This window comes from Ornithodoros turicata, unplaced genomic scaffold (assembly GCF_037126465.1).
Source record: "Ornithodoros turicata isolate Travis unplaced genomic scaffold, ASM3712646v1 ctg00001087.1, whole genome shotgun sequence".
Lineage (NCBI taxonomy): Eukaryota > Metazoa > Arthropoda > Arachnida > Ixodida > Argasidae > Ornithodoros > Ornithodoros turicata.
Window position 1 is genome coordinate 140,612 of NW_026999462.1, and position 20,265 is coordinate 160,876.

Consider the following 20,265-nt stretch of genomic DNA (forward strand, 5'->3'; position numbering starts at 1 on the left):
GAGGTCAACGAACAAAGGTCAAGCCCCTGACAGTGAGCTCTGGATTCCACTGCTAAGCTGCCGTGTCGCACTGAGTCAAGCTCACATACAGTCAACCCTCAATTTATGAACCTTCGATTTATGAATTCCCTCGTTTTATGAATACTAGCACGAGGAACCAAACTTTTTACATGCATTTTTTCCTCGTTTTATGAACCTCGATATTCGAATAATGAATGGAATTTCTGGGAAACAACTAGGAGTCGCCCAGCGTTTTTGCCCTCAATTTATGAACGGATCGTTCCGAGGCCAACAAAAACGGGATTATTCGTGGTCTTATGAATGACGCCTGAACAGGCAAAACCCTTTTTTCCAGGTATTGCACCCTCGGTTCTTAACCCCTCGAAATCCGAACAACAAACGGGTTTTTGCAGAAGTGTTCCTGACCTCAATTCATGAATAAGGTGTCCCCTGTCACCCGGAGATTAATAAACGTAGGTTAAAAACCCCAGAGGAAATCCGAGACCAGTTGAGTGTGAATGTGCTGACATCTCCTCTTTCCAAGATTGACACAGCGGAAGGCATGGTCAAAAGCAAAATTACACAATATATTGCATTATAAACACGATACCAACTCGGAAATACTGTCCCATTTGCTCGATAGCAGTCACTTAACAGAATTTTCTATTTATGAATCCCTCGATTTATGAACGATTTTTCGGGGAACCGATGGTGTTCATAAATCGAGGGTTGACTGCATACTGTAGTATTGTCAACTTTGAATGGGTTTCCTTGGTCATTGGGCTCCACAGTACATGTGGGCCTGACACCAACTCTTCCAGGCCGCTGGTTTGGTATGGTGGCAGAAGAAAACTTTAACTGTGTATTCACACGAGCGACATACTCACGGAATATTCTAGTGGAAGAAAAAGCGAAAACACTGCTCACAGAGCTGAAGTGTCCGTCCCGTGTTACGTTGAGTATTCACATGGTGCGGAATATCGGGAGTGGCGTACTGCGCACTTAGCAGACGACACCGTCAGCGTCTTTCCTGTCGTCTGCTACAGAATATCTTATGGCTGTGTCGCAGGATATTCTCCACAGTTAGCAGTGTACGTGAACACTGGACGCTATATAATGTTTTTCGCGTCTTCCGCTTCTTCGCGAATGTCGCTCATGTGGGTACACAGTGAGAACCAGTTAATATTAAAAGTCGAGCAAAGTGTTCGAGCTACATAATAAATGTCTTTTTACTGCAAAGCTGTCTTCTCCCAATGGACCTTTTCTGAGTAAGCACATGCGCATACTTAGCTACGGCTGCTGTGTTTTGGGATATGTAATCTGTGTGAAGGTCGCGCAGACGTTCAAGGCCGGCACTTGATGACACTTTGTACTCGTAATATGTACAATACGCTTTCACTCTTTCCGCATTCTTTTTGCAATCTTCTCTCGCTACTTTCCCATGCAACGTGCCAGTCCGAAACAGCACCCCTCGCTCGATAGCGAGCTTTCTGTGTTGCATCATCTTCATATTCCAACAAACGTATGCTACAAAGTATCGCGTTACTTTTTTTTAGTAACGGTCGCGGCACTCAGTTACTCAGAAAAAGTGTCTATACGGATATTTCGATACCTTTTGCTCAAGTAACGAGTATCTGTATCACAATACAGTATTTTGGTAACGGGTACAACACTGATAAGAACACAGAGAATAAGTAGAGCTGCATCAGGAGGAAAGCGTGGTGTGGTGCACCCTCTTTGAAGCAGACAAAAGCCCAGCCAAGGAAAAAGACATTTTATCAAAGTCATAAGTAGAGCCCAGATTCCTAGGCAAATGCCTATTTTTTTCGTGTGGTTCTAATAGTGCCTTTTCGATACAGGAGCACAATTTGGGTAACGGGGAACCTCCTGCATGGTTTTGATAGTACCTATAAATGCCTATTCCAGCATTAGTGCCTGTTTTGGTGTAGATGCCTAAAACTCTGATTGAACATAGAAAAATGCCTATAATGGCCCCGAAGAAGTGGCAATACTCCATTGTGTAGGTCACCTCGCACGTCATTTTGAAACCATCAATATCGCTTCGGAAAAGCGTGTATCTCAAATGTACTGGAACGTGAGCTGGGAATTGGAAATCGGTTCCACAGTACAGCCACTTTCTCGTTCTTTCTCTCCCTTACAGAATGGTTGTGGTGTTGCGTGGATCACTATTTCAAATTTATAGGCACACTTCGTAATGGTTTTGCCGTAATCTACAGCTCTCAACGCTATAGCGTGCTTATATCTAAAAGAGCTTTAGTTTCCTTTTTTTTTTTTATAATGAAGGGTAAAATGCTGGGGAGGGGACGTGACGTACGAAAGTAGGTACAGCCCCTAGAGTTTGGCAACCTGGGGATGCTGCCCTCCTTTCATGCTGTCAGTGCTAGCAAATCACAAGAGTGAAGATGACGCCCTGTGGTCCAGTGTGACGGGATTTGATCCCCCATATTTGCTCACTGTTTTAAGCCTTGTGGTAATGGCGAAAACTAAATCTAGAGGGCAGGGCTTACAAAATTTGAGGACTCCGAAACTTGCGCGTTAGACAAAAGCTTTCGATGCTCGAAGCCCATCTCGCGTATTGCCAGCATGCTGCCTGCGACAAGTCCTTCTGAAAAGTGTCGTGCAACAGTGTCAATGGCTAGAAGCCTTGTGACCGTGGTATTGTTGTAGTAGTATTTACGGTATTGTTGGATTGGATTGGATATGAAAGAAAAATATGGAGATGCGGTATTGTTCTTGCGGATGGAACTGATGATTTATTCACTTTGTTTTCGCACTTTCAGTGGTACAGATGAAAAAAAAAATTGTCAATTTATAGTGCGCATAATGCCATTTTCAGTGCCCAAATTGGGATTTTTAGGACCTTTTATAGGCGCCTAAAACAAGGTTTTTTTCGTGCCTAAAAATCCGGGATTTAGTCATAAGTATTTCTTTTCCTAAGAGTGGGGTCAATACAACCATCTGCAAGATAACACCCAAAATAATAATAATGGAGGCATCAACATAGAAACCCTCCAAATAACCAGTGTGCAAATATTCGATATTTCGAATACAAATAGAACATTTGGGGTTCCAGAAAAAAGTGTCCCAGAAAAAAATGGTCCTGGACGGCAAGGAAGAATAAAGTTGTCCCACGTCTGGAGTTTCCATGGGAGTTCATCTTGCTTACGACATAAGCAGTGCAAAGAGAGCACGGCATGTTGGTTAGTTTATTATTAGGCTAGCCCAAGTCTAGTGTCTGCATTTCTATGTCCAGGTTAGTCTAAGCCCGCTGTTGGCGGTTCCCCACGCGCGACTGGGATGGGACCATTTTTTCCTACTCCTGAATATTTGCGATATTCGATCCGTATTCGAAAATTTGATATTTCTTTGTTTTCCAATATTTGATTCTCAAATATTGGTAAAGTTCGAATATTCTTCATTTGCATGACAAATGCCATTCTTATAGGATATCTCTCGAAACTTTCATCCTGTGTGTCAGCTGGGTACACTTCCCGGAGGGGCCTGCCCCCACCCCCCAGGAAAGTTATGGGAGGGGTGGGGAGGGCTCAATTCCCCCAAAGACAGACAGTGCTGACACACATGCGTATGTTTCTTGTAAATTAGGTGACCCATTATTACATGTGTTACACGTGGCGACCTTTGTTCGTCTTCACTTGGCGATTTCATAGCAAGTGGAATTTGAGGAGAAATCGGGTTTAACACAAAGAAGTCGCTCCCTAAATATTATTTTTCTTTCATGTGTAGTACACAATGAGGCAGGGGTGTGAGAAAGTGAGGGAAGGCACCTCCTTTCATGCGTGGAGGACAGATGGGGTATCTGGTATTCTGGTCTTTGCATGTTCACTTGTGCATGTCCTGCCTACTTGCAGAGAACTGCTTTCGAGTAAGAAATCAACAGTATAGATAAACATGTTCAACGGTACAGCAGAATGGTAAGGAGCATTCTATACCTATGAAAGATGTAGGTTTCTACCATTCACATTCAGAGTGTAGTCACTTCCATTATTGACAAAGTTCTAGGAGTGAAAGGTGTCTAACATATTTCAGGTCATCTTATGCTGTCATCCTGCTGTCATAGGGCATGATGTTCTTGGGTTTTCGTCTTTTTTTAAAACTGGGCAAAAGTCAGGTTTTGTGTCAGGAGCCATAAAACGGGGTAAAATCAGGTGGAAAATAGAGACCCTTGCAGTTTAGATGAACACAAGATGTGGAACAACTGTGCCGAATGTGCAGTGCACAGCAATCTCCAGGGCCCGTATCAGTGGCTGAATTGCCAGTTTGCCAAGCTAGTTCTCAATGTCCCTCTGGTTTTGTCCCAAGTGATGTTGATGCAAAATTGGGGGAGGGGTAACCCTAAAACACAAGGCCCTATGCATGTTAGCATGCATCATTCCATTGCACCTTTTCTCCCCATGCAGAAGGCACCAGAACTTAGAGCTTCAGCTCACCTCCCCTGTGGCGGGGGACTTCCCATATTCCTGCGCTGGGTTCCCAAGCACATTGTCTGAATTTTGATACCACCGATACTGGCACTTTATGTTCTAGCTAAAAGGAAAGTTTCTCCCTGACATCGTCCAAATAAATATACCTGTCGCGAACACTGGCCTCTAGGGAGCTTTCCGAGAGCACTTTCACATAAATTGACATACATACTTCCAGAGTTACTCATATTTTCTCGCGGCAGTCAGCAGCGGGCCGCAACTATACAGAAAGGAGCAAACAGAGTATCTCCTTATTGGCTCGCAGGCGTTTCTTTTATGCATCAGCATCTTTTCCCACACCTCTTCACATAGTCTGCAGGAGCAGAAGACAAAATTTCACTGAGGGAACGTGTATATCGTCAACCTGACGCCGAGTGTCAAATGTGTGGATTCCAGCAGTTTATAAAGCCATTACGTTACTCGTGGAGACAGATATCTACGACTTGCGATACCTGGGGAGCAAGCAACCTCTCCGTTTCTAATGCCCAAGATATAGCTACTGGCGACAAAACGTCCAGACCATAGTCCACCATCTTAGCATTTATTTTTTTTCTCAAGCAGCTTTTATACAGAGTGGCACTGCCTTAAAAATGATAATAATAATGATAATTCAGGAAGGGAACATATATATAAAAGACAAGATGTGGAGCATGATTGCTTTTGGGTGGTGACGGTCGCTTTGATGAGTTGGACAGGAAAAAAAAAAGACTCAGGTGTCGCTTCTCCAGAGTTTGATGGTCTTGTCATTTTCCAGGGCTGCGGATGCTATGATGTTTTCAGTTGGATGACATGCAGTACACAACACCACATCTGAAACATGCATCAAAAGGAAATTTGTCAAGCCTTCAGGGGTAAAATAAAGTCAATCAAATCTTTATGACGGGAAGCAGAGAAGAAAAAAAAATTATAAGCAACTCGACGAGCTACGAGCTTCCTTTTGTGCTTATACTTTGGTACTAGTCATCTCTTACAGGTCAAGCTGCCGCCAAGCGATTGGCAACCTATGATTAGGGTTCCGAGTTTTCGGAGTCTTCGTTTTGGAAAATTCGGAGGCTGTTTATAGGAGTTTTCAACTTTTCCGAAATTCAGAGTTTCTCAGAGCAGTCTGAAAAACGAACGGCACCGATTTCAGAGCATTTCGGAGTAGTCATCGCAGAGACAATGCAAGGAAAGAGGTGCAAGAGTGACTGATACCAAACGATATAGAGCACGGATGTTTTACTACCCAGAGCTATTGAAGTACAAACGAGCGTATTTGCACAAATTGTGAATGGTGCCCAGACTCGTAATGTTGTAGCAGCTGAGACGAACCCAGTGCCCGGGGTCAAGTAGGGTCACGATGGTCGAGGATGCATAGAACAGATGGGACAAGTGTGGGACTATGGGACTATCCTCCTTTTGGGCCATTCATGCGTCCAGCGACCCTGAAGGAGGCTACAAATTCTGACCCAATTTTTAGCGTTGTGGATTTGTTTGAAGTCGAAAAGTAGGTGTGGAAGGAGGGGGACAAAGGAAGAAGGAAACAAGAAAAACTGTAAGGCCACCATGTGGGCCTTGGAAAAATCGGAGTTTACCGGATAAATCGGATTTTTTACAAAAATCGTCGCAGGGAGTTTGTTGGAGATAAATCCGAGAAGTCTGAAGCCTACCTATGGTACAGAACCCCAGGCATGAGCTACAAGTCTATGAATGGAATTGGATGTTTTTGGGTTTTATTTTTTCAAAATTCGGGGTATAGAAATCGGATGTCATCTTGTCAACGGGAAAACATGGTGGAATCGGGTAAAATATTGTTATTCAGTTTTTTTTTTACTGAAAAAGACATTCATTCTCAGTTCGAACGGGTAAAAATAGTGAAGGTGTCACACGACTACAATTCTAAACTATCCATTAGTTAGTCAGTGACCACTAAGGCAGAGAATTGGGGCAGTTGGTGCATGGATGCAGTGGATAAAACACATCACTTGTGTTGTCAGTCTCTCTCTCTGTGGTGTGTTCCGGCGCTGTTTTATCCACTCAATAGATAGTATTGACCAGCTATATCAGCTGTGCCCTTAAGTGTTCATCACCCATTGACGTTCTCTTTGTAGCCATGGCATGTATTTCAACTTGCTGAAACTTTGTTCTGTAACCTCTAGTCTGAAGGCAGATTAATGACAACGCTGTCGAAGCAAGCACTAGGCAAAGCGAAACAGTTCTTTGTAGAGAACAAAATCATCAAAATCGGAACCAAAACCATCCTCGTGAGCCAAATCTTCATGCATAATTGGGTGAGTTAGTGGCACTCGCCATCCTCTCCTCTGGCTCTTGCCACTCACTTCACAAGGTTCATCGCATCGCCTTCTTTAGCAAACTCATCACTAGCCTTCGATAAAGATTGGGTTACAATAAGGAGTTAGATAAGTTAATAAGTGGCACATTGTCCTCCTTGTTGCTGCGCTTGCTTGCATCTGTGGCAGTGTAGCACATACGCTAAAATGGTCTCGCATCTACACAGAATGACGATACTGATCTCAAACACCTTCCAAATCCCTGCGACAAACTTGCCAAGAAACAGAATCTTCCACTGCCCAATCTGGACTGCACAGCTCTGTCCACTCCAGTTCACTGCATGTCTCAGTGGGTGGTGCGCATCCCTACGATAACGTGGCCTGAGAGGACCACACATTCACAGCCATGTGTAGCTTTCATTTCCTAATTTCTTGAAGGTGACTTCACATGAACAGTGCTGGACAAAAGTTTACCTAAAAGCTTGCGCAGCACTGTACGTTATTATTAGGGCCTGACTTTTTAGGGTTAAACCCGTATCCGCCCGAAATTTACCCCCCGAACGAAATCTGTAAAATTCGGGTTTAACCCGAATCTACCCGAAAACATCCGGGTCGCGTGGCACACTCATAAGCGTGCATTAAAATAAAGTTTGATAACATTGCTAAACATTAGTTCCACGTTAAGACAAATTTTTATTAAACAATAAAAAATCACCCGAATACACCCGAATTCCTGACGACAGAATATGCCGTAACGGGATTTAACCCGAATACACCCGAATTCTCCAATGAAAAATATCGCCCGATATTTACCCCCCCGAATTTGGCCAAAAATAAAACCCGAAAAAGTCAGGCCATAGTTATTATTGTGCATGCAGAGCCTGAAGTTTTAGGGTTACACCTGATTCTTCGCCGAATTTGCTCCCCGAATTGAAGGTTGCCTCTTGAGGGTGAAAGCCGATTTCTACCCATCAAATTGCCCTCACTGTGATGTCTGTAGGAATGCACTTTAACTTGTTTGGCGGAAAACGGTTACAACACCGTTTGTAACAAACCAATATAGCTAGTTTGGAGTAACTGAGCCAGATTTCTCCCCAAATTTAGCATACTGGAAGTCTTTACACCCGTATTCACGTGAACTCAGAGCATATGTTTATTTACCCAATTTTTACAACCCCATTAATATCTCAATTATCACTGTATTCCCGGCCCTATGTAATGTCCATTAGAACCCTTTGGGTACTGCAAAATAAATAAATGAATAAATAAATAAATAAATAAATAAATAAAAACATTCCCGAAAACTTCAGGGTCTACGCACGCGGCAATCACTGCCACACATTTCGTCATTCACGTTTTTAACATTCGAGGCGATAGATGCATGAAGTTGCACATCACTGAAATGTGCTCACCCATTTTGCACAAATTACTGCAATTTTATTCTCAAAAATTTATCATACCTGTGTGTCCTTGAAGCTTTTGCACAACTTCTTTAGTCTGCAGATTCCATATATAGACACAGTTATCCTCCGACCCCGACACAATCCACTGCAAAGGGGACGGCAATCATCAGTGAGAGGGCAAGCCCTTCCAGCTTTCCTTTTTTCCTCCCCGATACTGAAGAACTTACCTTGCCGCCAGTTACGGAGAAATTTGCAAAAATACAGTACTTCTCGTTCTTGTGGCCAGTATAGGTTTTTAGACACTGAAAAAGCGCATGGTACATTTTGAAACGGGGCATCACTTCGCTAGATTTAGAACACATCTCACCTTTCCTTTACTGTAGTCCCACAATTTGAGAGTACTAGAAAAACGGGAAATCAATCTTTTTGTCCTAAGGACATTCTTTGGTGCCTTTAGAAAACTGTGCTACAATAAAGGACTTACTTGTCTAACGTTGCTGCTAGGATATATTTTCCATTCGGCGAGAATTTCACGAAGGAGACAGGGGGGTTATCATCATCTGCAATGCGACGACGCAGGCATCAATGACAGTCCACCATCGTTATATTAATCATTGTCGGATGTTTTAAATTTTTAAATATCCTGCACGTATCCCTTGAAGGCTCGGCAAATTTATTAAATGCAATGAGGAGTAAGTGATATGCATGAGCTGTTTCTGATGGAGCGCAGTGCATCTTGTAATACCCCATGTATTTAGAAAAAAAATATTTCCCAAAAACTTCAGGCTCTATCTATGTAACATCATGCGCACCCTCACGCGCAGCTTCATTTCCTGAAGAGTATGGCTTCACCCTGTTTCGAGCGAGAGGAACAGACACCCTCCTTGAAGTGCTTTCTTTTTCCACTAATTTTCCACAGAGGCTAATGTTGGAAGCATTTGCAGCATGAAGTTGACGTTCAGGGAGAACTGGACGTTAGAAGACCACCATCCCTAGACTATTCTGACGCCTGCTGTGGTGTCCATACGATACAGCAGTTCTTTCCGCATTAGGGAGGGTTAACTTTGGGGAGACCATGTGACGAAGTGCCTGTCCACTCACAAGATGGCGATACGGGGGCAAGTCATAGACAGGCACGGCACTCTGCGTGGGTTCACAGAAGAAACCAGGCGTGCTTGACCTTGAAATGTGAGATCGCTTCATGTGCAACAGGGGAGAGAGGGAAGCTGGGGAGCTGCACAGATAGCTTGACCGACTTGCACTGCATATTAGAGTGTGCTATCCTCAGCTTTGGCCCGTTTAACCGAACGTTGATCTGGCTGTCATAAGCCTGCCTTACGCACTACGGGGGTGATTAGATCTGCAAAACATTGGACACCAGCTTACAATGCTGCCGATGCGTTAAAGGGCGCCTGTCTCCCATCACTTCTGTCCGTCCGTGTCTAGTTTATGCATCCATTAGTGGGGTTCTGATACTCTGCCCCTGGGATATGCCAGAGGTTATTTTCAACTGGTGGCATAGCCAGAAAAATATTTTGGGAGGGGTTCTGTGGAGACTTCATATGAGAGAGGAGGATTCCCCCCTCATTTCCCTCTCTCAAAACTGCCTGAGGCCGTTGCGTTTTCAAGACACTGTATTTCGCCAACTGCGACACCTCAGTGCTCTGGCATGCAGTACAACGTGGACACAACGTAACGAACTGCAGGTACCAAAGTGTCACAACCTCTTCAAAGGGAAAGCTCGCTCTCTGTCATTGGTGAAATAAATGTGTCAGCAACTCTCCTGCCAGCCCTTCCACTTGAAAGCGGGGTATTTCCAGAGTTACGTATTTGTATTTTGCCACGAGAGTTGGCGGCATACCTGAACCACAGGCAGGAGCAACTACAGGTTTTCCCGCCGATTTTAATCCAAGTGCCAGCTAAATTAATCCATGTGCCATGCAAACTTTATGGGGCATGGATTAATTTAGCTGGCACTTGGATTAAAATCGCCGGGAATACCTGTAGAAGTTCTTCTTATCGCAAAGTATCAGCATCCCCCTCCCACACTTTCTCTCCGCAACAGTAGAGATGGAGGTCATGCACCAAGGCCACACTTGGCCACGTTTCCCAACCTAACTTCACCCACGTGTCTCTCTGCGCACAAATTTCACACGATGTGGATTTCGACAATTTAAATATTAATAAATTATAGGGCTCGAGTCAGCGCAAAGTTAAGCAGGGGGTTCGGTAAATCCGGGAATACACTACTCGTGGAATCAGATATCTACGAAGTGATACTTGGAGAGCGACCAATCCCTTTAGAGGATTTCGAATGTTTCAGCCCTGTTTTAGGATTTTCTCCTGAAAGGCGGGGGAAAAAAAGGAGAGAAAACAAAAAAGTTGAATTATTATTACCGATAAGAGTCTTCAGGCATTGACCCGATGCTGTGTCCCAAATTCGACTGCAAAGGCATTCAGAGAGGAACACTGTTTAACGCATCTGTAACTCTCACAAACAGTGAGCAAGTATAGCTGGCATAGCTCACCAAAGACCATCGTAGCTGCTCGAAACGATCAAAGAGCCATCTCTGTTGAAGTGCACCTGTAACAATGTTTCGAGTTACAAGAAAAAAAAAAAAGAACCAGTACCACTTAGTGGATGCGATTCTGAAGACTTACGGCCGACACCGGGTCCGAATGTGCGGGAAGCGTCTTGAGGCATTTCCCAGTCTTGACGTCCCATATCCTTACACTCTCGTCAAACTGCAAATACATTACCGTCAACGTGAGAAACGTGCTTCGTGTTGTCCGAAATCTGTCCAGATGCACAGTAGGGTGCACTTACCGAGCCGGAGACGATGAGGTTCGACTGCGGATTGAAGTTGCAGCAGAAGACGTAGTTACTGTGGCCCTTCAATGTTTTTAAACACTTGCCCTTTAAAATTTTAAAAGAAAAGGAATAATGAATCCTAAAGACGAGATGAAACCATAATTTTCCGAATCCGAATCCGAGGAAGGTTCTGCCAACACCCACATAGATACAGAAGGCCTGCTTATTGCCTCCTCTCCCGCTACGGAAAAAGGGCATATAAAGTCAGAATTCGCCTGCTACTGGGAGTCACCATACTACGAATTCAGGAACTCGCAAATGATTGCAGCTAACTTGGAACCTGTAGATACGAATCAGTAGACAAAAAGTGCAAAAAGCTTTCCAGGAAATCAGCGTTGAACAAGATATGGGACAATTTTGTGCTTCAGTTTAAAGTTTTTTCCCATCTACTACGCTGGGACGTTCCATCACTACTCGCAGGTGACGGTGGTTCGTCTCCACGACTACAACCTCTGAAATCTCGTTTCTGGTTGGCTACCGCCGTTGAAAACGCGATCCCGATTGGCAGACACTTTGTTGTTAAGTCACTTCGACGAGTAAGCAGGCGTTCTGTATCTACGTGGTGCTGGTTCCGCAAGTCCACGAATCTTTCGAACACTTTCTCAAAACAACAAAGTTTGAAAAGTCAGGAAAAAAAAACTTCAACTGAAAAGTGTTTAGAAGCAGAATTTGATATCTTTGTTTAATGAAAAACAAATTAAATAGTAGTGCACTTTCACGGGAAAACAAACCCATATACTTCTTAAAGTGTAATATATTTAACAACTTACTTTCATCGTCTACAGAAAGTACAGGCTCGAGTCTGAATTATTTCCATAAAGCTAAGAAACAATCAAAGATAAAATCATGCTACTTTTAAACTTGCAGTGTCGGAGCCAGGGATCAGAACCGGTATATTTTACGGTGCAGATCGGGTTCAGGTTTAGCTCCGCTCAACCAAAATTATCAGCTTGAACCGGTTCAGATATATCAGTTCGGTTTGGGTTCACCTCAGAGAGAACCCCTCCCGCGCACACACAGGCAAAAGAAATCGGTCAGCGGTCAGGACATTTACAGGGATTGGAACCGTTACTTTGTTTGGACCCAGTTTAACCGGTTCATGGGCTGTAAGTTTGCTACATGAAGGTGAGCTTACGGTGTGAGATAACCGTTTCAGGCGAGTCAAAAAAAAAAAAAAAAAAAAAAAGAAAAAAAAGGTCGGTCAGTGGCACAATGATTTCACCTCTGAACCAGTTCCCGAACCGGTATCCGTATGAATTTTTTTCGGTTCAGTTCTGGTTCAGGACAAGCAAAAGAACTGTTCGGGTTTGTCAGAAAATAACGTTTTTTTTCTGGTTTTCGGTTTGGGTTCAGTTCCGGTTCCGATCCCTGGTCTGAGCTTTATACTGTGATTTTGGCGCGCCCAGGGGCCCACTGGTGGATCGGGCTTTCGACGGACTTGGGAGGCGCCAATTTTCAGGACGAACAAACAAACAGGGTTGGTAGATTCGATAGATTACATTCGCCGTTTTGGGCGCTGGGATCCGGATTCCCAAATCTCATATCCTTGATTAGGATTTGAGGATTCTGTTGGCCCATCCTTAATAAATTCTTTACAGCAGATTTTCTGGGCATGCTTACGAAGCCACATTTACTTACACTGCTCACTTCCCATATCTTGAGTGTCTTGTCATCCGAAGCACTCACTAGCAGACGACTGTCCGTGGACCATGCTACGTCTGAGATGCCCTGAGAAATAGTCACGAACGTTTGTAAAGCTCCGATTAAAAGGGTGGCAAAAGAAATTCCCACTTTTCAAGTACATAATCATGTTCAAAACTTAGTGATTTGGCTACCAGATACAAAACAAGTAAGCAACACACATTCACATTCAACACACATTCACATGCAACACATTCAGTATTTCCCGCACACCGAAAATCAGGCACTGTGGGAGATGTGCCATTGCTCTCTTTGTCAAGCCTCTCCAGATATGATACATATTGGGATAGAAAACAACGGGCACACCCCTTCAGGTGAAGGTGTGGTGTGCACATCTTCCCGTGGCAGCTATCTGTTCGACCGCATGAAAATCCCTCATTCTGCATCACGCTCAGTCTATAGACTCTTTTCATCTGACGTCACTGTCGCAGACGCCATAGCCTTTCCCCCTGCTTGTGGCAGCCATACTTTTGTGCATGGCACGTGCACGCTACCAGCTTTAACTGTGGTGCGAGCGCGTGCGAAAACAAAAGTATGGCGGACGGAATGAGGTCAGTGAAAAGGGTCTATAACTCTTTTAGAAGCACATTTTTTGCAGGGGTTACCACAGCTATAACAAGCCAAGTGTGGCTCTGTGTACTGAATATGTGAAATGCAACATTCGTAAAACATATGTGGTTACAAACAGTTTCTGAACCGCTGCACCGCAGACTTAGTGGATGATCGAACTCTGAGTAGTAGTTGCCTCGTCATAAGGAACATCAACCCCCAAGTAACTTGATTCACATGTCTGGATTGCATTTGGTGTACAGTCGAACTCCTTTACAACGAAACTCAGGGGACAGCAAAAATAATTTGCAGTAAAGGTATTTTCGTTAAAAAGGATGTGCATTATTGGACCTATAGGGCTCCAGCGGGACCGCAAAAAAATTTGCTGTAGTGGTATTTTCGTTAAAAAGGTGTTCGCTATAAAGGAGTTTGACTGTATATGGGACTCCCTATATGCTTTTAAAATCACACAGTGCCATCAGGAGTGGTTCATTTAGGGTTAAATGTGTCTTGGCTGGTAGATTTTAATGATGCATTAGGTTAAATTTCCAGCATGAGCCTTAGAGAGTTTTCCACAACGCTGATAAAAGGGTTAAAAACCACATTTCGTGCCTTTTTATAGCTCACAAAACAAGGGCAAAGCACGACTGAGAATTCCAATATCATCCAGTACTGGAAAAACATATCTAAAATCATATGTACATTCCGAAAACTGTTTGTCTACAGCGAGTTATATACATAATTCTTTTGTTGGCCATGGTTAAACCTAGAGATGGGACCAAAGAGATGGGACCAATCCAAGATTTTTTTTCAAATCCGAGTCTGAATCCGAGTCCGAATCCAAGGAAGGTTCTACGAATCCATGAATCTTGTGGATCTCGAATCTTTCGAATCCTTTCGTTAACAAGAGTTTAAAAAAAAAAAAAAAAAGAAGCATTTCTAGTGAAATTTTTTTTCTGAAGCTAAATATGACACCATTCGTTTACTGAAAAACAAATTAAATAATGCTGCACTTTCAGGAGAAAATATACCCGTATACTACTTCTTAAACGTAATTTATTTAACACGTTGTTCGTCGACTACAAGAAACGCATAAATTCTCGAGTCTGAATTATTTCCATAAAGCTAAAGCAACAATCAAAAGCAAAAACAGCTTACTTTTAAATTTGCAATGTAACAGTTCCTGCCTGAACTCTTTCAGTCCAGAGCAATGAAACCAAACAAAAAACAAAACAAAAAACGTCGGCCAGTCAGGCTTTCGGCGGACTCCGAAGGCGCCAATTTGAAAAAAGAAACAAACAAACGTGGTTGCTGGATTCGAAAGATTCGATTCGTCGTTTTGGGCATTGGGATTCGGACTTACGAATCTCGAATCTCTGCATAGATCACGACCTACTACAGGTTTTCCCGGCGATTTTAATCCGAGTGCCAGCTAAATTAATCCATGCCCCATAAAGTTTGCATGGCACATGGATTAAAATTGGCTGGAAAACCTGTAGATTATAACGACCATGTCACAATCAGCAACCCCTATGAGGAGCCCATCCGCATGATCTGCCAGGGTCGCTACTCATCGGCACGCCACGATTGGACGATGGAAATTTGAATTCTGAACGCACAGAAGCGTATGTACGACTACTGTAGCAGACGACAGCGACAGCTCCTATGAAAACGCGTAGAATGATGATGATAATCAACCTCAGAATGAAACATCTGTGGAACGTCCACCGCTTGTACAGAAATACTAACGTAGGCTGAAGTACAAAGTATTGTAGAAGTTGAGGAAGCAATAACTGGGACGATGAATGGCGCCACCGCTACTTTCCAAAAATGCGGCGCTTGGAAGGGGTGTCCACGACATGGTCGTTACAATCTAGTTGGTCGTGGCCTAGATTCGTGGACTCTGTTGGCACACCCCTAGTTAAAGCTAAGCTTTCTGCAGTGGAAAATTGACTTGTCAGCGAAGTGGAGTACACAAATCCGCGAGATTCCGCAGGCAAGAAAAAAGAAGAAAAAGAAGCGTAACGTTGTCCCAAGATCGTGTACCTTTCGTAACTTTTCAGTACGCAAAGAAAGCCAGACCCAACCCTGTCAGTCTTTCTTCGGGCATTGTCGTCGTTAAATTTCCTTTCATTGTAGCACATTCAGCCACGTAAGCCACTGCACGGGCCTGCATTATCAGCTGTGTCAGGCATTGTAGTCGGACAGATCAGGACAGATCAATTGACATCCTTACACAGTTCTGTGAGACATTGAATATTTCGCGAAAAACAGAAAATTCTGTTCGGTTCTGCGAGACATGGCCAATTCCGTAAGACTTTGCTGAATCGCGCAATGCTAAGGGCTCTACCTATGGTTAATTAACGCCAACACGGTAAGACCTCGTGCGGGACACAACACAGTCAAATAAAGAATATAACACATAACACAACAAGGTTGGCGAGTGCGGTGCAAGAAATCTGCAGGCCACGCGACTACCTTAATAATTTTATTCGGTTGCAAACAAATGAGTACTATGTGTAACGAAACAATACAATGATGTACTTACAAGCTTATGTCCCGCAATAGTCTTCTCAAACTTTCCGTCGTAAGCTCCCCAGATCTTGATAAGTTTATCAGCAGCTGCATATATTAAGAAAACCCAGTGATTCTTAGAGCAAGTGAACAAGTAGTACAGAGGGCTATCCAAAAAAGTTTTCAGATTAAGACGTCTGATGGAAGTGTGTGTGTCGTTTTACCGAACAGCGGAAAAGGTTTTCATGTGTCATACCTGCCAACTTGGGAACATCCAAATTAGGGAGCTTTCACGGGGGGGGGGGGGGGGGGGGGGGTTAGGAGAAAGCCGATGTTGGGTGGCTTTTATTTGCCTTTGTAACACGAGCACACTTCACCCCAGTAGGCTCGTCGGGCACAAGTTTTGCAGCAACAGACTTTGCCCTCTCCAAGAAACTATCTGGGTGTCAAGCTGTGACAAGGCTATGACACCTTCTCAAAAGAACGTGAGGTCACAAAACTACGTCTCTGTTCTCTTTGCGAGGTCGAGGTTCTCTTTGCGAGGTACGCAAGGTCGAAACAGCTATAGTGCAAAGGCACCTTTGTCGCCCGAAAACATAGAGGAAATGCACAGAAACTAGAAGTGCTAGAACTAGAACCATGACCAGAACACCTGAACTCCGTAACACAGAGGCTCCGGGAAGCGGCAGTGATGCCGATGTCAATTGGGCTGGTGTTGGATTGACGTTTTCATCTGTGTGCCCAGAGAAAAAGCAGGCGTTTGAGATATAGAGAGGGAAACTGCATTTTCCGGGAGATTTGCTTCTTGGCCGTACAATCGTACAAACCGGTCCGAATCCGGGAGTCTCCCGGATGAATCGGGAGAGTTGGCAGGTATGATGTGCGCAATTTGTTTCCCCGAAAAAAACTCACATAAACATGGCTCCGCACATTCACCCTTAGCTCGCCACTCCGGGTGTAACGAGGAGGACAAGGTATGATGGCACGTCACCGATGACGTTATGAGGAGAACTCGTTCTGATTTGCTGGTCAGTGGGGGTCAGTGCCCTGTCCCTTTGCCGCCATAAACCAGTTTTGCCAGTTCCCCCGGGGAATTGGGGATAGAAGGAGCGGCCGAATCATGACCGAGCCAGGAGCAATGCTTTTTCAGAACCCCGAACAGCCGAATAGCAGACGACAGCGGAGTAGCAGACATTTCTCTGGACCAATCACAGAGCGTGTCCCATGTAGCGTCAGCGCGTGGTCCCAGGCAGATCACAGGCTGGTACTGCTCTCCACCGCCATTGCGCACGGTTGCGTTTTGCGGCGTACTTTAAATTCCATTTCTGCGATAATTATGACTTTGAGGTGCGAATTACTTCGCATGGTGCATTTTACAGGCCTACTTAACAGTCCTATAGGAAGCAAACAGGGTGTTGAAAGTGACTTCTGTGCTACTTTAAGTAAAGCTAGGAAATGTTCTACCAGGGAAACTAGGGGAAAAAAAGTTCACACACAGATAAAGATAAGATAAATTTCAGCATCTTCATCTTCAGATCTTCATAAGGAGATCTTCAGAAGTGGCGATCAGAGGCAATCTTCAGGAGGAGGAATATCACTTTTTTTTTTTTGTGTGTGTATTACCTTTGCAGTTGTGAATGTATTTTGTGTTCAAATGGGGTAAATCCTGCATGCGCTCTCTGTCTCTCTAAAAAAAAAAAAACGTGAGGTTGACTTGGCAAATTTTTGGAGTTCAACTGGGAAAATGCAATTTCTCGCAAATTAAATTTGATATAAATGCTCAGGAGTAATGGCAAAATCTGCCCCGAAATAAACGAGAGTTCGTCCCATACTGTTCAGGCAAGTAGATTTATAAATCGATTTTTATAGCTCATCCCTCAGGAAGGCAGCAGCAGAGGGATGGCAGACAAGAAAGCACAGAACCAGTCTCCCCTTCCAGATGTTTACTACGTGAAACAACCGCAACAATGCTGCACACAAAGGACGACTCTTTCTGACGGACGTATACCATCCAGTCCAACCATTGCTTCACCAGTCTTAGAGAGAGAAAGAAAAAAGAGAAGAAAAAAAAAAGAAGAAAAAAATAGAGACCACGTAAAATGTCACTTACATGAACTGGCCAACCACTCTCCATTGGGACTGAACTTGACTGATGAAACTGCTTTCGTGTGGCCAGCAAGTGTGAACTTGAGGGTGTAGTTGGGCTTCTAAATGAACGTAACGTGAATTACTCCTCATCTCTGCGAACCCCATCAGTGGGTATACGAGAGACGAGATTTACCAGCTTTGCAGCAGTGGAAGGGTCTGCGGGCTTACTGCCCAGGCTGGTTCCTCCGGACTGCGCCGTGGCTGCTGACTGTTTTGTTCCTCCCTCGCTAACCTCCAAAGAGAACGAGGAACACGGCTTACATAGAACTTCATCTCCAACACATCTCTCAAGGAGCATGGAAGGCAGTAGAAACTAGGATCACAAGTCCTGGGATATACAGGGTGTTTCGCCTAAAGTGATAAAAAAATTCTAACTGGTGACGTACTTGCTGGAGGATTGTGGGACTTTCTGCGATTAACTTCTAGAAACTTTTGCCGCCATTTAGGATGGTTTTGAGCAATTCAACAACATCAGGAGTCATCCCAAATCCTGGCGCACCACACGCGTCACCCTCTGCCTGGGACTACTCTGCGGGTCATGTGACGTGGTCATAATAACGAAAAGATAATACCCGTGTTTGACCCTACCTGTGACAAAAATCTCAGTCGTAGTCGGATAAGCGGATTGTCACACTAACGACATGGATTTACATTCCGGCGGAACGGTTCCCAAGAAAAACTGTCGTAAAGTGAGTGTGTCATATTATCGGGTGTCATATTAACGAGGGTTCTCTGTACAGTCAAACTCCTTTATAGCGAACACCTTTTTAACGAAAATACCACTACAACAAACTTTTTTTGCGGTCCCGCTGGAGCCTATAGGTCCAATAATGGACATCCTTTTTAACGAAAATACCTTTACTGCGAATTTTTTTTGCTGTCCCCTGAGCTTCGTTGTAAAGGAGTTTGACTGTATTAGAATATTTTCAAAAAAATGCTGGCGATTGTTTATTGGATAAAACCCTAGCTGTGGAGCAGGCAACGTGAATGGGTTGCTCGCTGTTGATGTCTCACCGTCGATCTGCTGCATACTAGCAATCAATTTTTATAGGATAGGGCAGTCCTTGTTCCTGAAGTCAGTTCATGCAACAACAGTCGCTCAAAACGTTGCGTTGCGGACGTTTATGACAAACGATGGGATGCCTACACTTTTTCTATTCGATTGGGCTCTACACCACGAGGGCAGCACCTGTCACGCAGATCGTTTCCACTCGTTCGCACTGCCCCTCGCACTTCTCGATGAATCAAAGACGGCGATGTCGCAACAGTCAGAGCGCTCGCTATAAAATTTAATTGTGTGCAATTGGCTGGAAACCGCATTGAAATATTTTGCATCGTGACTCTAATAAGGGAGCACATAACAGTGTTTGTTTGTCTCTCGTGAGGTAGGCGCTTTGAGCTGCGTATAATTTCACAAAAACACCCAGAATGCTTTGGGGACCAGGAGACCCAGTACTTTCTTGTATCACGGTGGCTAATTTTCTCTCTGATGTAATAACAGACGGCCGAGGCGGCCAAAAACCACAACTAGGGCGCGCATAAAAATGCCCGCAACATGAACGATACGGGTGCTGGCTGTCACTATTTCAATAATACACATAACTGCATGGGGATAGAGCTGCAAATAGAGCTGCCCATGTATCACTACAGACTACACCAACTTTCCACGCTCTCTCACATAAATTCAGCACTCTTAATATTTATGAATGAAATGAAAGTTTGAGGTGAGTAAATATTACTAGTGTGCTTTTGCGGAATACAAATTTTACGTTCCACAGTGGGCACGCGCAAGTAATGGATGAAAGGTGTCTTGTTATCTTGTTATTGAACATTCCTGTGATTTGAGTGCAGTAAACGAGGTTTCATTTTCCTAGGGATGTAAAATTCCCACAGGTTCAGGGCTTCGCTTTACTGTTTCGCTGCAGAGATATGAAACAATCGTTAAATACTTGTAAATATCGCTGAATAGCAGGCCCGCGTAAATCCCGAGTCCCATGTGAACTACTACTGCTACCTAGTATCCAATAAATGCACGCAACATACAATCACATATGGGTTTGCATATTGTAGAAATGTGCAAAGGCGTGAACTGATATGTAAAACCAGTTTTGTACCGTGGTTAACAGCACGGAGAAGTCTGCGTGTTGAGAAAACAGCTCAGGTACACAGCAAAGCTCACCACACTTAAATCCACGGTTCTGAGAACGACAGCGGTATTAGGACTGTACAATCGGTACAATCCATAAAACAAGCTAAACCGCGAATCCACTCCACGCTACCTAGGTGGCGTTTCAAATCGTTAGGAA

At 44.0% G+C, this 20,265-nt stretch overlaps 1 protein-coding gene across 1 annotated transcript; it reads right to left on the reverse strand.

The window, feature by feature from the left end:
- Nucleotides 1–5,027: 5,027 nt before the first annotated feature.
- Nucleotides 5,028–20,169, reverse strand: LOC135376424 (WD repeat-containing protein 5-like; the record flags this gene model as incomplete). Its single annotated transcript, XM_064608928.1, has 14 exons — nt 5,028–5,312; nt 8,233–8,320; nt 8,403–8,477; nt 8,543–8,576; nt 8,660–8,735; nt 10,573–10,619; nt 10,704–10,759; nt 10,837–10,920; nt 11,003–11,092; nt 12,686–12,775; nt 15,846–15,919; nt 17,922–18,018; nt 18,093–18,191; nt 20,074–20,169. Coding segments are annotated over 14 exons (1,107 nt in total), but the record flags the coding sequence as incomplete, so codon positions are not given.
- Nucleotides 20,170–20,265: the final 96 nt, after the last annotated feature.